The sequence below is a fragment of the Phoca vitulina genome, unplaced genomic scaffold, assembly GCF_004348235.1.
Source record: "Phoca vitulina isolate PV1807 unplaced genomic scaffold, GSC_HSeal_1.0 scaffold2, whole genome shotgun sequence".
Lineage (NCBI taxonomy): Eukaryota > Metazoa > Chordata > Mammalia > Carnivora > Phocidae > Phoca > Phoca vitulina.
The window spans coordinates 74,233,668-74,250,153 of record NW_022589705.1 but is presented as its reverse complement, the minus strand read 5'-3'; the positions used below and the strand labels follow the sequence as shown (position 1 = coordinate 74,250,153).

Below are 16,486 nucleotides of genomic sequence, written 5' to 3'. Positions count from 1 at the left end.
TAGCTCTAAAGCCAAGCTCCCTGCAGCTCCTGGACAGGGGCCACAGAGGACCCTGGACACCCTGAAGCCTTCCTCCTCCCCTGCGGCCTCACACAGCAGCCTGCAGCCGGGGAGTGAGCTCTGTGCCAACATCTAGGCACAGCTCTGCACATTCCAGAGAGTCCTTCTGCTCAAGGACCAGAATGCCCCAGAGTTTTCCTTAAAATTACGGGATGACCAGAGAAATCTGCAGTCTCCCAGGTTTTGCTTTGTTTTGCTGTTTAAACCTATAATCTCTGGCCCTAGTCGTCCCTCCTGAAGCAGATTCTCCTCCAAGAAGCTACTCTCAGCATTATTTCTGCTGTACGCACTAGTAAAACTCAGCTGAAGGTTTATCAGCTGTGTCTTCAACAAACAGTTATAATTCAAACACAATGGGCTGAGGAAGACTCGGTTCTCCACAAGAGACAAGAGCCGAGGAAAAGAATTTCTAGAATCCAACTCACCAATCATAAGTCAAGTGGTTTCTACAGTCAAATTACAGCCCCTTCCCACCGATTTCTAATGCCCTCGTCAAAAACGAAAACAAAACAAAAAGCTCAGTCTGTCCTATGGTTGCTACCTTTGGAAACTAAGAATGCTTTTAACTCTTCCTTAGAATTCTTTTGCTTCCTGTGGGATCCTGCATACAATTTGAGTTCCATTTGTTATGGTTTAAAGGAGCTGAAAGAAACTGTGAGAACCAGAAATGGCTCAATTAGGTAATTCCAGTTTAATTAGTATTATTTTGGTTAGTGCCTTTGGCCCCTCACTAACATAATTGGTAAATGGTGTCTTAAAGGAAACAATAACAGAGCAATGCTTTCATTGTGCAGATGAATTTTCAATTCTCTGTAATAGCTACTCTGCCCCATCCCCATTGCCAGCCTTACCCAGTTCATCTTGAGCAACAGTATTTTTCTGCTCCATTACCCTTTCCATCTTGCCTCTCAAGTGTAATTAAACTATGCATTTCGGCAGATGGATTGTACCTGTAAAAGCACCAGGACCACAAAGTACTAACTGGAGACTAGCTGATGGCAAGCATTCTTTTTTCCTTACAACAATTATTTTGTATTTTGTATCATTTTCTTAAGAGTTGAAGTTTAGGATTGCTAAGGTTTCTTTCTCAGTCATCCCCCTTGGATAAGCCAGTAAGAGCAAGTGAACTCTTGGGGTGCCTGGGTGGCTCAGCCGTTAAGCGTCTGCCTTCGGCTCAGGTCATGGTCCCAGGGTCCTGGGATCGAGCCCCGCATCGGGCTCCTGCTCGGCAGGAAGCCTGCTTCTCCCTCTCCCACTCCCCCTGCTTGTGTTCCCTCTCTTGCTGTGTCTCTGTCAAATAAATAAAATCTTTAAAAAAAATAAAAAAAAAGAGCAAGTGAACTCTTAAAAGCAAGTGACACCTTGCTTTCAAAGGTCTGGAGACATTGTATCAATAAGGGTTTTGCGTCAGTACTCACTGTGTTTTCTCCCAGAGATAGGAGATAATCTTCTGATCATCAGAGCTTTTGCTGCCATCCAGGGTTGTGCTGTCCACGGGAAGGGTCAGCTCTTTATCTGGGCCTGCATCTGCCTGTGGAGGCTTGTTGTTTTCTAGAAGACAGAGACACAGAGGTCAAAAGCAGGCAGTTCAGCTGGGAAAGGAGAGGAACTAACCAGGACATATGTTCTGGAAGACACGAGAACTCTGCCTCTCTGCCCACAAAACTATCAGAGACTGTGGGCCAGGGAGCTCACGATGAAGAATGTAAGACTGAAACCTTTTTATAAGAACACGGCAGAACATAATGAAGTTGTAATACCATGGTAAATTTGAGACATGATGCTATGAGTGTTCAAAAGAGAGGGTCTGAGCGATAAGGTAGGGCTTTCTTGAGGAAGTGGGCTTTAAGCTGTCCCTTAAAGGCCATGGGAGGATTTGGGATAACAGAGACTCTATCTGCTACGTCCCCCTGAAGGCACAATAGCCAGCCACGGGCAAGGCCACAGCTGAGCTTGTGAAGTACTCTCTCTCTCTAGCTCTGAAGAAAGCACTCAGAATGGACAACAAAAGTTGCCAGGGGCCCGTGGACTGCTGCCTCCTACTCCACTGTCGTATCGCTCAGAACCCAAACCCCCCACTTCTGCACAGTGCAAGGGGCCAGCCAGCAGAAAGGCCTGCACGATAAGGCCGGAACTTACCAGGCTGCACGATAACAGTCACTTGGGCGGTGGCCTGCTGTCCTATGGTGTCAGTCACTGTGAGCTGGTAAGTGTAGTCTCCTTCTTGCATGGCAGAGAGCTGCAGGGTTGGGGTTCTAACCCCCTGCATGTATAAATACAGACAAGTGGAAAAGCAGACTCCCAGAATCACAATGTCATACAACAAGTCCTACTCCGGTCTAAATGATGCACCTAGTTTCCTAAACCTAGTGAGTGCAGCATCAGACACTGCAGGACATCCTGTTAAAAGTAAAAGGTTCCCCTTTCAAGGTAACAACCTTCCCTGACAGCAGCGGTTTCAAATAAAGTCCGAGTTCTCACAAGGGAGGGGAGTACAGGAAAATGTGCAGAGATAACCAAGTTCAGTCTTTATGACCCAAGCCAGAAAGAAGGCCAGGAGCGTAGAATAAAATAATACACTTTTAAAACCACGTTCTTTCTGCTGAGGCCGCTCAGTGATCTTAACACAGCTGCCTCAATAGCACATGGCAGCAAGTGCAGACGCTAAGTGACGCCACGCCGTCCCCTTGCCGGGTTGTGGGATTCTGCAGCAGCGGAGAAACCGAACATAATATCTAAACAAAAGCCAGGTGAGATGTGAGCTTTAAGTCATGCCTCCAATTTGGAAACACAGAGTGTCAGAAGGAACATTATACACAATTTAGGGCAAACTTCCAAGGCAGGAACTTCCTCTAGAACAGTGGGCAAAACTTGGCAGCTTCTGGGCTGAATCCAGCTTGCAGACATTTTGTTTGGCCTGCAGTGTCTTTAAAAGCTGGAAGGTTTTTTTCCTTTTTTTGAAGATTTTATTTTTAAGGACTCGCTACTTAAAACGTGGGGCTTGAACTCACAATGCTGAGCTCAAGAATCACATGCTCCACTGCCTGAGTCAGCCAGGTGCCCCAAAAGTTGGAAATTTTCAAATACAGGTCTAGATTTCTGTTTTTTCTTGAAAAGCTGGCCTCTCTAGGAATACTGGACCATATTTCCATGCGGCAACAAGTAGCTGGCGCTGAGGCGCAGCTGACCACTTCAGTCAGGGGTTATGTGGTCTGGTTTGCCATAGGCCCTACTCAGTTTTATTTACTTCTGTTACCTGCCTGGTGACAGATCTAGTCCCCTCCTAAATACCTCCAGAGAGAAGATGCTCACCATCTAGCCAGGTGGGCTACTCCACTTTGTAGTAGAGCTCATTAAGATCTGCACCCTTGTATCATGATCTCAGGGTCATGAGATCGAGCCCCATGTCAGGCTCTATGCTGAGTGTGAGCCGGCTTGAGATTCTCTCTCTCCCTCTGCCCCTCCTCCCCGCTCCCCCCCACACCCTGCTCACATGTGTGCTCCCTCTCTCTCTCTTAAAAAGAAAAAGAAAAAAGATCTGTACCCTTGTGGCATCAGAGTAGTCTGGCTCTCTGGAACCATCCTAGAATAGCTCCCCTTTCTCATCTAGTCTTTTCCTTTAATACTAAACATTAAAGACAAAGGTTTGGTAATGTGTTCCTTAAAGGCCCCTTAAATTTTCTAGGTGTTTTTTTTTTTTTTTAATTCCAATGTTTAATGTTCTATATAAATCTGACTTTGGTCATTAAAATGGGAGCAAAAATAAGCCTTGTAAGGCAACCCGGTCCAGCAGCTGTACTTCTCCTGGGCAAGAAAAGACAGAAGCCATTCCCTCCTACCTGCATCTCCACCACTTTCCCCTTGCTGCTTGGGCTGAGTGACCACTCATAGCTGGTGATGCCATGATCATCAGTGCTCTGGTTCCCAAAGAGGGTGATGGAGTTTTGGGGCAGGGTGATCACTTGGTTGGGGCCTGCGTTGGCCACAGGGGGATAATCCACCGCTTTGTTCACCATGAGGCTTGCAGTGGTGGAGCTGGTTGCTCCATCAGAGTCTACTACCGTCAAGCTGGCAGGACAGAGAAAGGAGTACAATCAGGGATGGGCTGAAGGAAAAGGAATCAATCTGAGAGGACTGAAAAATCGAGGCTAAGAAATACCAAGGCAGCAGAGGTACCAAATGGTAACCAATTCTTTACTCATTCTTCTTGGAATGGCAGATGACTACTAAATGCTCACCCTGAGTGCGAGGCACTGTTCCAAGTTCTTTCTACCTCATTAAATCCTCACAACAGCTCTATAAAGCACGATCCTCATTTTACTCCTTACATATACGAGGAGACTGAGGCACAGAGAGGTAACTTGCCCAAGCTTGAGTGGAGTCAGAATGTGAATCCAGGCACTAGGTCGCCAGCACCGTTCTGCTCTGCCGCCTGCAAGTGTCTGGGCGCTGGGACCTTCACAGGCACTGTATGACCTGGCCCTCCCAACAGTCGTATGAAGTAGGCGTCATCCATTTCCCTGTTCAGGAAGCTGAGAGAGGCTACGTCACCTGCCCAGGGCCACACAGTGAGCCAGATGCAAGCCCAGTTCTCTGACTCTCAAGCCCAGAAACCAAGTTTTAAGAATAGATAGTCCCTGGCCCCTAAAGCTGTGGGGCTCAAAGGTGCCCCCCTCCATAGAGCAAGCTCTGACTGCAGCCCGCTCTCCTCCTGCCATCCTGCCTCAGCCATGCACACATCGCAAGAAGGGGCGCCCTGGGCAGACAGCCTCTGGGATGGACCAGGAGGGCTGGCTCCGGTACGACAGGAGCCCGAGATGCAAATGAATTCTCCTACGCAACAGCCCCACAGTTTGTGCCAGTGTGAAATAGGATTTGCAAGAGGAAAAAAAATGTTCATTTATAAGAGCAGGCTTTTACCTAAATGATGCCTTCCAGCTGAACAGCCTAAAGCTTCTCTTGCCACCTCAAAATGTGAGCATAAGCAAGCAAGGAGGTTTGGGTTCCTTCCATTTTGCTGACAGAAAGAGGAAAAGCATAGAAAAGACATGTCGTTTGTTTAAATCTCACCACCAGCCACAGACAGAGCCAGACATCTGTGGGGTTGCATCCCACAGTCTCACCTTTTACCTAGGGCCTGAAGGGGATTTTGGGGGATTTTAGCCTTTAGAAAAAGAGCACAAAAACATAAGACACACAGACATGTGCAAATCAGCAAACATCTGAAGAAGAAAAATCCACAGAAGTTTTCCTCTTTTTTCAGTTTCCCTGTTGTTTTCACAGTTTTTTGTTTTTGTTTTTTTAACATATCCTATTTGTCTCCTATTTCGGAGAAAAAGCAAGTTATAGACAAATGGCAAGATGGCAGCCACCCATTTACTCTTTCACCTCAAACAGTCCCAGGCTTGCCTGCAAGAATCCTGGACCCGATTAGCAGGTGACCACAGGGCTGGGGAAAGAGGCCACTGCCATGTCAAAGCAGGGGAGAAGGAAAGGTGAGTGGAACCAAACAGACTGGATCTTAACGCTAATCAAATCCAGTCCCATCATTTCATAAATTGAAATTGACAGAACAAAAGAATCACCCCCAATACCGCATCCACCCAAACACTACGATTAAAAGTGCAGGCTCTAGTCATGCTGCCTGTGTGACCTTGGGCAAGTTACTTAACCTCTCTGTGCCTGAATTTCCTAATCTACAAAATAGTAGTAATTGTAATACCTGCTATAAGGATTAAATGAGCCACTACATGCACAGAGCTCAGAACAGTATAAATGTTCAAGAAGCAGGAGCTATTATTGTGACTTTTTTGAAAAGGATCAACCTGGCCCAAGCTAAATTTCATAAATGTTAGAACTCCTATATTAGAAATCCAAGGTAAAAACCAACTCACGTTTCCATTTTAAGCCAATGAGAAGGCTCTAACCTTGTGGAATGGCAGCCGCCTTTCATTCATCTGAAGTCTTAAGTCAATGAGAGTGCTGCTAAGTCACATTACTTACATGGCAGGCGCTGTGCTAGGACCTTTGTCACTGTGTCTCAGGTAGTGTGAAAACTTGGCTAACTGCAGAGCCGGTGGGGACAACAGACACCATGAATAAGCCGCTGCACCACAGGCACTGGGTGCAACAGTTTGGGGAGAGACATATTCCCTCCTCTGGGAAGAACCTCAGGAGGGTCTTACAGAAAACTGAGTAGGTCCTTAAGGATGGGCAGAACTCCAGTGGACTGAGAAGAGCATTCAAGGAAGCATGAACAAAATACGTAAGGTCAGGTCAAGTAGTGGAACAGAACAAGCCCGGACTTGAGGGTTAGAGAATCTGCACTTCGGTTCTAGCTGAACTGTGTGACCTCAGAGAAGTTAGTAAATACACTGAGCCTCATTTTTCTCAGATGTAAAATTAGTTTAGTATCAGGTACATATGGTGTTTGTATGATACTCACATACAAGTGCTCTGTAACTGACAAGGACTTCTGCAAACCTAAGGAGGATTACTCTAGAGTCGGCTCACACTCTTACTAATCATTACAGCCTAGAATGTCAACACGAGTTCCCAGGACTATCTTTGAATCAAATTCTCTAAAACACCCCAACAGAGGAAGATCCCACAAATCATAGTGAAATAAACCACTAGTCCAAAGTAAAGATTTTGAGATCTTTGTGTAAGTTGAGGAAGCATTTACCAAAGGGAAGAGACAAGATGGGAATGGGTTCCTTCTAGATTTTTCCTGAGAAAAGGCACAGGAAGATGGGCCCTTTCACTTAATGACAGAAATCCTAAAAAAAAATGTTTGGAGATCTGCCAGGCGCAGCTTTGGGAATAACTGTGGTGGGTCCTATGCAAGGACCATTGCCCTAGAAACTTATCACTTGTGACCACAATGACCAATAGGACTCAGAGAACTAATGGAACCAAAGGCTCTATCATCAACCAAATCTATAATGACTTTGATATCTGTCAGAGTTACTCCTAGAAGAATGTAAAACCCACAAGGGAAAAACATGGCCTAAGGGAAACTTGAAGGGTCCTAATTTACCTGAAAGTGTAGTTCCCAGGGACGAGCTTACTTAGTTTTAATATGGCCGTGTCTTCAGAAATCTTCTCTTCTCTCAGAGGTCCCTTAAGTTCCTCCCAATGGTACTGGACGATTTTATCATCATCAGTGCTTTCTTGACCATAAAGAAACATCAGTTACAACACGAGAGCGCTGGGTCTCAGCACTCACCCAGCTTACGCAAACCAGGGCAACTACCCAGAGATGTGAGGCTAGGAAAACTTCATGAAATGACAGACTATCTCTCCAGAGTGTTTCTTCCCTAGGAATATTGGGTCATCCTGCCTCTCTATGAATATTCCACTGCGTAGTTTTCCAAGGACTCCAACACAGGCAACCTCTGGTTAAAATGCTACTGTATGAAAAAAGGAAAATCAAAAATTCTTAAACACATGAAAAGATACTCAACCTCACTTAAAATAAATGCATATTTAAATTACACTTCAGATACTATTTTTTTAACCTACCTGCTTGGTGAGACCAAAGTTTCATAACACACTCTATGGGTAGAAGTGCGGAGCAAACCCTCTCCTAGGTCACGGGGGAAGCATATGGTGATACTCTCTCCATAAAGAGCAATCTAGCAAAACTTGTCTTTGCCCCTGTAGTTCCTCTTTGAGGAATTTATCCTACAGATATATCTGCACGTGTGTTAAATGTCAAGCTTACAAGATTATTCATGGCAACATTCTTTGTAGCAGCAAAAGACCAAGAATAATCTAAATGGTCATCGATAGAGATTGACTGAAACCAAGTACACAGCCACACAATGACGTTATACAGCCATTTAATGGAAGGCTATGTAATCCTTAAGAGGAAAAAAAAAATGAAGAACTATTTCACATACTGATTCAGAAAAATTCTTCAGCATAGAGAAACAATCATTGTACATAACAGTGTGTACTCTGTGTTATCGTAAAGACTGTATATGTATTGTCTTACATATGCATAGAATGTCTCTAGAAAGAAACATAAAATAATACTGTTGACTGTCTGGAGGACAACTGGATAGGTGGCAGATGGGGTCATACTGATTCTCTCCAGTGTACACCCTTACACACTATTTAACTTTGACCTATTCAACAATATAAAGTAAAATGGCGGAGGGGGGCTGGGGGAGGCCTGGGCGGCTCAGTCGGTTAAGCGTCTGCCTTTGGCTCAGGTCATGATCCCGGGGGCCTGGGTTCGAGTCCCGCATCGGGCTCTCTGCTCAGTGGGAAGCCTGCTTCTCCCTCTCCCTCTGCCTGCTGTTCCCTCTGCTTGTTTTCTCTCTCTCGCTCTCTCTCTCTGTCAAATAAATAAATCTTAAAAAAAGTAAATGCTTAAAAAAAAAAAAGTAAAATGGGGCTATGTGAACCCTTTCTACCGCTCTCGCAAGTGCTTCTTCCTGTTCTCTCTTCCCTCTTGGCCTGCTATTCTCCCACGCTCCTCTTCTTGCCAGGACCAACTACGTGAGATGTTTAACCTTGCTAGAGATTCCTCTGCTAGAGCAGTGACTGTCTCGGCCATAAAACAACTCTTGGTGGCAAGACAATCAGGGTAGCAAGGGCCTTACTAGACCTCCCAGGGGACCAAGCAAATACTGCTGAGATGACAGGCCTGAAACCCCCTGCACGCAGAGCCAGGATCAGTGGCAAAGACCCAGAAGTCTTCTCATGTCACCCGTCAGGGGACACTACTCCGAAGGGTAAAGTGTTCACGAGCCCGGTTGGGGCGTGGAGCACATTCTGCGAGTCTCTCCGGGAGGAGGCTGACAAAAACCCTGTCAGGCAGTGCACGCCGGGGGAGAGCTCCCAGCCCAGACCTCAGTTACTTGTCTTGCTCTAGAGGAGGGAGCTTTGTTTCCAGAACTGAGAGCGGTGACTCTGTCCAAGCAAATCTGAAACCCAGCAAGATTCATATAAAATAATGCTAAATACCTGCATAATCCCACTTTCTTAACATCTCAGAAGAGCAGAATTATTACTTCAAACAAGCCACATGGGGATTTTAAATAAGGCCTGTCTGGTTTTTTACTTCCTAATCAGTTGCTTGCAATGGGTAGTCTTCCCATAACATGGTCAAGAAGATGGGCCTAAACAGAATGCAGACACAATTGGCCCCAAATCTTCTTCTTCTTTTTTTTTTAAGTAGGCTCCACGCCCACCATGGAGCCCAATGCAGGGCTTGGACTCATGACCTCGAGATCAAGACCTGCATTTTCTACCACAGTTCACAGTGAATGCTATTCTAAAACATCATGCCTAGACAAGCACTCACGGCTGCCATCAATGACTGTGGAAGTCGTTGGTAGAGAGATCTCCTGGAACTGTGGCGACACGATGGCAACGGGAGGCTGATTCTTCCGGGGCTCTGCAAGAAAATGACGTAGAAGAAATTAGAAGAGGGGCTTTATTTTATTTATTTATTTATTGGCTGTTTTTATTTTTTATTTATTTAATTTTTTAAAAAGATTTTATTTATTTATTTGAGAGAGAGAACAAGAGAGAGAGAGCACAAGTAGGGGGAGCAAGAGAGGGAGAAGCAGACTCCCCACTGAGCAGGGAGCCCAAAACAGGGCTCGATCCCAGGACCCCGGGATCATGACCTGAGCTGAAGGCAGACGCTTAACCGACTGAGCCACCCAGGTGCCCTGGGAGCTGGTTTTTTTTTGTTTGTTTGTTTTAAGATTTTATTTATTTATTTGTCAGAGAGAGAGAAACAGAGAGAGCACAAGCAGGGGGAGCGGCAGGGAGAGGGAGAAGCAGGCTCCCGCTGAGCAGAGAGCCCAACATGGGGCTCGATCCCAGGATCCTGGGATCATGGAAGAGGGGCTTTATAAATTATAGGAGGAGCAGGCCTGTGTGGGTGAATTATAAATCAGTTTCCATTACATAACTAATGGGTGCAGCATCACCAAATGAATGGCAAGTCACAACACCAGGTTACCATTCTAGCATAAGACATGTGGAAGCATCAGAGCCTCTTCCAAACCTGACCACTCCTAAGACCATGCCTCGTGCATGCTTTCAATACTCATGTGCTATCTTGTTCGTGAAAAGGACTACAGCGGCACAAGCTGAGGAGAGGTGGACCACAAACAAGCTTTGTGCAACAAGGACCTTGACAAGCAAACTATCCCTCAGCACAGACTGTGCTGAAAAGATAACGGATGATTTCTCGACCATCCCTGAGCTGATTGTGTCTAGGCCTGAGTGATGGCAGGGTCACAGACCACTCTGTCCGCCTGAATGACTGTGAGCTACAAACCTGGGGGCCTTTTGAAAAAAAAAATCCAACGGTCTTTATGTTAAACACATTTTTAAGAAGGTGAAAGGATTACCTTGGCTACAGAGCTCAAGGAACAAATAGAAAATCTATCCCCAACAAAGACAGAAACCAGTATTAAGAATTTGTGCCAATGTATGTGCCACTCTCCAACTTGCCCCAAATTTCCCTAAAAATGCAAAATAAGATACTTTGTTATTGCACTGTAATTTACCAATGGTGGATCACTTAAAAAGAATGACGGGATCCGATTTCCAAGGTGAAAGAAGACTGGCAGGGTTTAAATGAGGAATTCTGTGTGCAAAACCCATATCTGGAAAGAGATCAGAAAGAGCCAGCCATTTGGCTGGTTCTCCTTTACATGCTTCTCCCAGGCTCCTGGCTTTCTTATGTCTCTTAATCACAACACATGGTCCTCTCTCAGCATGACCTACTTGGAGAAGTAGTTCTCAGACAGGCAGGCTACTGCTCAGGCCACACCGCACTGGGGGCCATGTGATTAATGTTTCTCCGCCCAGCCAAATGTTCCAACTAGAACCAAAGCATACACTCTGCCACCTAACCTTTTATTACACTGAACTAGGAACTGCCTGATGAATATAGAAGAAGAAAGAAGAAAGAAGAAGAAGAAGGAAGAAGAACAACCCTTCAAGTCAAATCTCCCCCTCTTTGGGAATCCTGCAGAGGAGGCAATGGAGATGCAGCCAGGGCTGGGAAACTCATACCTGGTTTTACCGTCACGTTCACATAGCCTTCCCCATGGGCATTTTGACCGTCTACAATCACTTTGAATTCATATAAGCCTGGAGTAAGCTGCAGAAGTGAGAGAAGACCTTTTAGAAAACCACAAAGAGCAGCAATTCTATGTAAAATAACATACATATCTGAACTTTCCATGCTGATACTGCACTCTCTTCTTGCACAGTTTCCAAAATGGAGAGAGTAAACTAGCTGAGGAGATGAAACAATGAATTATAAACTAAAAAACCATAGCTTTTAATGTGAATCTTATTACTAGCTGACTCTAGAACAACAAAAGGGAATTCAATATCTCTGTACTCCCATTTTCCTTTCAGAAGAACATTAAGGGCCCAACCACCCTATTTCATAGAGTTATGAAATTAAAATAATCATCTCTGCAAAGAAAATCATTTTGTAAAAATACCAAATAGCTCCCAAATATCTGAATATTTTTCCCTTCTGATTTCCACTAAGTGTATAAATATAATATAAAAGAAAGAAAATCACCCACAATCCCACTGTCCTAACACATCAGTTAATCATATTTCTCTTACTTCCTCCCAATGCTTGACCACATACAAAAAGTAGTTTTTAAATAGTTCATTCGTTCAGCAAACATTTACCGAGAACCAATTATGTGCTGGACATTATCCTAGGCTTGGGGTTTGGAGAGGAGTATAAGATAAGATCACTACCTCAAGGAACTAGACTTTCAAGGTCCAGTTAAAATCAAGGTGTGCATGAAGCTTTTTGTTGTTGTTGTTAGTTCATGTCTTTTATTAACCCGTATACACAATTACTTGTCTTCCGGTCTGTTGAAGCAATAGGTCAGACAACATTTAGCACAAGAATGCCTGTCAAAGTGGCTAGCCATAAAAACTCCAGCACCCCATTCATCTGAAGGGCACTCCCGATGAAGGTGCCTGATTTTGCCACTCTCATCCACCTTCTGGTATTTCAGGACAGCCAACTTAACCTTCTCTCTCTTATGCTTACTCTCCTTGGGAGTGCTATAATACTCCTTCCTTCTTAGCACCACCACAAAGTCTCAACACAAGATGAAGAGTGGACTCCTTTTGAATGCTGCAGTTACACAAAGTTTGTCTGTCTTCCAGTTGCTTGCCAGCGAAGATCAGTCTGCTGATCAGGAGGAATTCCTTCCTTATCCTGGATCTTGGCCTTTACATTTTCTACTGTACCTGAGGATTCAACCTCGAGAGTGATGGTCTTCCCCATAAGGGTTTTCACAAAAATCTGCATCTTGGTGGCGGTTCCACTGCAGATCGGAAAGAAAAACCTGCATCAAGCTTTTTATTATTCTTTCTTCTATTCATTTAACATGAGCACCTTCCCCCATTATAATAGCCTTTTTAATGGTCACTTTCATAGCTGCAGAATAGTGCACGAGTGTGTCATATCACATAAGTGTTCCACATTGTTGGGTATTTGGGTTGTTTCCAGACTTTTACTATTATAACTAATGCTTGCTGTGATGATCATCTCTCAGACGACTGAAGTTTTTCCTTTCTTCTGAATGATCTTCTTTAAGCAAATGTTAATTGACTAGTGTTTTTGACATTTTTCTTCTTGGAAATCTCTTATTACTTGGCTTTCACTTTGCCTACTCCTCATTTCCTTCAGTTTCTTCTTCCTCGTACATCTTTAAGGACAGTGTTCCCCAGGATTCCAACTGCACTCTACACACTCTGTCTGGAGGATCTCATATATTACCATGGCTTCAAATGTCATCTGTTTGAGGTTGGTGTGCAGATTTATCTCTCTAGCGCAGACTTGTGTCCTGCTCTCTAGTCCCTGACTCCCAGTTTCTTCCTGGACACCTCCACTCAAATGTTTCACAGGTACCTCAAACTCACTCTGTCCAAAAATAATTTATTCAACTGCAAACCTCATCCAAACTTGCTCCTCTTTCTGTGTTCTTCATTTCAGTGAGTATCACCACTGTCTTACCAACATCTACCCAGGTGCCTGAGCCAAAAGGCTAGAATGATCCTAGACATCCTTTCCCCAACACCTCCACCCCATCAAATGATCACCAGGTCTTATCGAGTCAACCCCCATTATATTCCTCACATCCACTCACTTCTCTCCATTCACAATGGCATCATCTTAGATTTCAACCATCATAGCATAGTTGTTAAAAGCAAGAGCTTTAGGGATGGAAAGTTCCAGTTCAAATCTACCATTTAATAGCTTTGTGAACTTTGGCTAAACTACTTTATTTTTCTGATTTTTAGTTTGCCATTTATAAAACAGATATTAGTATCTACATCTTGGGGTCATTACAAAGATAAAATGAAAGTTAGTGCATAAAACAATTAGCACTGTGTCTGGCACATATCATGAGCTCAACAGTAGCCTTTAAGTTTTATTTTATTTATTTGTTTTTTAGCCCAGGCTATCACCATCTCACACCTACATCTTTCAACAGATTCTCAATTGGTTTCCCTAGTTTGAGTCTTACCTCCTCCAGTCTGCAGTCAGGGTGAGCTTTCTAAACTGAAAATCTGAACTAGTCTTTCTACTATCTAAAACCTTTCAAAGGTTCCATATTCCCCATGGATAAGATTCACAGTCCTCACTCTGTGACCCGTGCATCTCTCCAACTCTGTGCCACTGCTCTTCTCACACTGGAGGGGCCAGTCACGCTGAACCACACAGAATTCCCTTTTTGTCACATTTTCTATTTGGCCCAGTGGACATTGCTTTCCCTGCGTGGGGTAACAGCACTCCACCCTTTACCCAGAAAGTGAGTCACGACCCAGCTGGGTAAACTCTAAGAAATCAAACTCCCCAGGGCTTCAATACTCCCTGCAATGACCTAGTGCCTCCCCTGTTATAATTTCTGCTTCTGGCCAGTATCACCCGTGAGATTCTATTGTCCTTGAATGTGAAGATTTTGATCAATTCACTGGTAAATCCCCACTGCCTGACATATAACTAGTGTACGATCAACAGTTGTTGAAGAAAAAAAGAAAGAATGAACGAATGAATGAGACTGCCTGGCCAAAGAATATGAACATTTTTATGGTTCTTAATAACTACACTGAATCCCAAAAAAGACTGAGCCAATTTATACAGTTTTGTGGCCACAAAAAACTTAGCTTATCTCCCAAATTCTAAAATCCTTATGTTACCCTTAAAAGCTGTTTAGTGTATATTTTCAGCTATCACCACCATGCTTATACAGTCTTCTCACCATAAATGAACATTTGAGAATCATACACTAACAAATACTGGATGTCAGCCAGACTTTTGGAGGATTCACTTCTGAAAGATTGTTCCTGATTTAAGTGTGAACAGAAAATTCTACATTCTACATTTTAGAAAATGGTCAGCACCTCTATCCCAGCCCTGCAAGTGAGAGGAGGCAAATTCACCTTGGACAGTTTGAGGATCTGGGAATGTTTCCCTTCCATCTCTCCACTGTAGTCTTTAGGATGAGTAATCAGCTGCCAGTCGTAGGTGTAGGTTTCTCCTATAGAAGGGCAGTTACAAAAATCATGAAAACACACACCTACACACAAAGAGGGCAGCCACACAGCCTGCCAATAACAAATCTTTTCTAAATCTTGACAAGGCCTTAGTTTTTAAGATTCCGCCCCAGAGCCTCTAGGGAAACCAAACGTTTTGTTGAAAGAAAGGGAGGATTCTGCTGACTCAGCTACAGTCAGGTCTTCCTCCACCCTCTCCCAGCAATGCTCTCTCCTGCCCCACACCCAGCCTCCCTTTGAGCGAGGCCAATCCTCCCTCAAAATACCAGGTTGCTCATGGTGTGGCATCACAGGGAAAAAACATGCCCTACCAAACACTATAGATGAACTCACTGGGAACAAAGGCCATTTTCTTGCAAAACTTCTTTTGCAACAAAGAACAGCAATGACTTCTAAATAACATGGTTCAAAAATAGCTTTTTTACAGAGTGCTAACAATGCTTGTCTCACTGAGGTCATCACACCCTGGTGAGTTAAAAGAGCTACTTCATTCCAGCTGAGCTAAATAACACACTGCAAAAGATGGTAGAGGATGGCCCATTTAAAACAGGCCCAACTGAAATTAATTAAGATCAAATGAAGCATTAAATGGTCCTCATTTGTAGCTCAGACTGTATGACTGGGTAGGACAAGGACAGGATCCCGTTATCTAAATGGAATCCTGCCCCCGTGAAAGTGGTCTTAAATTTTGAGGGGGGTGAGATTCACATCTGACGAGGAATGGATGGGATTTGGTAAGAAGGCTAAGCTTATGTTACTACCCAGAAGTAAAAATAAAAGGAAAAGAGAAGAAAGCTCAAAAGTGTAACAGAGAATGGTCATCTCTTTCTTAGTTCATGAGTTCAAAAGTAAGTTAGCACATAGAATCGAATTCCAAGAGAGCCTTCATCTGAAGACCAGATTTTATTTTATAAGCCTGAGTTGCAAGATCTATCACTCTTCCTCCCCCCCAAAATACTAGTTTTGTGTTGGACAGTCATCAGCCCTGGGCAGCTCTCCCAAACGTCCCCTGGGCAAGTCCGGGCAGGTGAGAAGCAGGAAAACACAGCAGCCGTGGGGCTGGCGCCAAGAGATGACCTCTCTTCCAACTAGAGCAAGAAATTTGTTTTCCACACAGAAAACAGACTCACATTAGTTTGGGAACTGACAATTTTATAATATCTCAGGCTGGCAACGCAATTTCAAGCAAGGACAATATTCCTAGGACAGAAAAGCTCGGGGGATGAACTGTGCCTCACAGCCGGAAATCTGCCCAAGGGTAGGAACAGCTGAGGATAGCTCTGCTAGACGGAACGCTGGTTTCAATGATTTAGGGCAGTGGTTTTCAAACCACGCCTCCGAACCCGAGAGGGATCCTGAGAGGTGCTCCAGGGGCCACCACAGGAGTGAGGGGGAGGAAGAGTAGGAAGAGCGGGTTCTGTTCACTTGTCCCCAAACCATCCATCCCATGTATCTGATAAAGGCTGAACAACCCATGGAGAGGACAGTTGAAAAGAATCTGTTTCTCAACCCATGTGTTTTAGACTTTATCAAAGTCTCCACTGTATTTTAACTATACTCTGTCCCTAAGCCCTCTTTATTCAGAACCCACGTGCTGATCTACAAGGTGACAGCAACTCACAGACATGTATATGCAAATAGGGGTTAGACAAGAAAATAAAGCAGAACCCAGTGCTTTACACAAAACACTGGAGTCAACTGCAGCTCAAGGCAGTTCTCACCTCCATCTTCAAAGGCCACCAAATTCATTCACCTTAACTTACCACCAGAGGGGGTAAGGATAAAGCTTCTCTGGAGGAAGATGGAATGAACTGATAAGGAAACCTCAATTTGAGGGCAGAAATATAGA

The 16,486-nt window shown here is 44.2% G+C and overlaps 1 protein-coding gene and 1 pseudogene across 5 annotated transcripts in view; both read right to left on the bottom strand.

The window, feature by feature from the left end:
* The window catches only part of KIAA0319L (KIAA0319 like), a 95,544-nt gene that overhangs the window by 17,628 nt on the left and 61,430 nt on the right, over nt 1-16,486 (bottom strand). For all 4 annotated transcript variants that reach the window (XM_032388030.1, XM_032388036.1, XM_032388013.1 and 1 more), the window contains exons 6-12: nt 14,524-14,621; nt 11,110-11,197; nt 9,377-9,469; nt 7,100-7,232; nt 3,900-4,128; nt 2,200-2,323; nt 1,479-1,611 (exon numbers count right to left, since the gene is read on the bottom strand). In XM_032388030.1, the coding sequence (XP_032243921.1) occupies nt 1,479-1,611; nt 2,200-2,323; nt 3,900-4,128; nt 7,100-7,232; nt 9,377-9,469; nt 11,110-11,197; nt 14,524-14,621 (898 nt within the window). The remainder of the gene's footprint in view (nt 1-1,478; nt 1,612-2,199; nt 2,324-3,899; nt 4,129-7,099; nt 7,233-9,376; nt 9,470-11,109; nt 11,198-14,523; nt 14,622-16,486) is intronic.
* LOC116621999 lies at nt 11,213-14,500 on the bottom strand (annotated as a pseudogene). Its single transcript, XR_004297496.1, has one exon. The product of XR_004297496.1 is annotated as a ubiquitin-40S ribosomal protein S27a-like (transcript).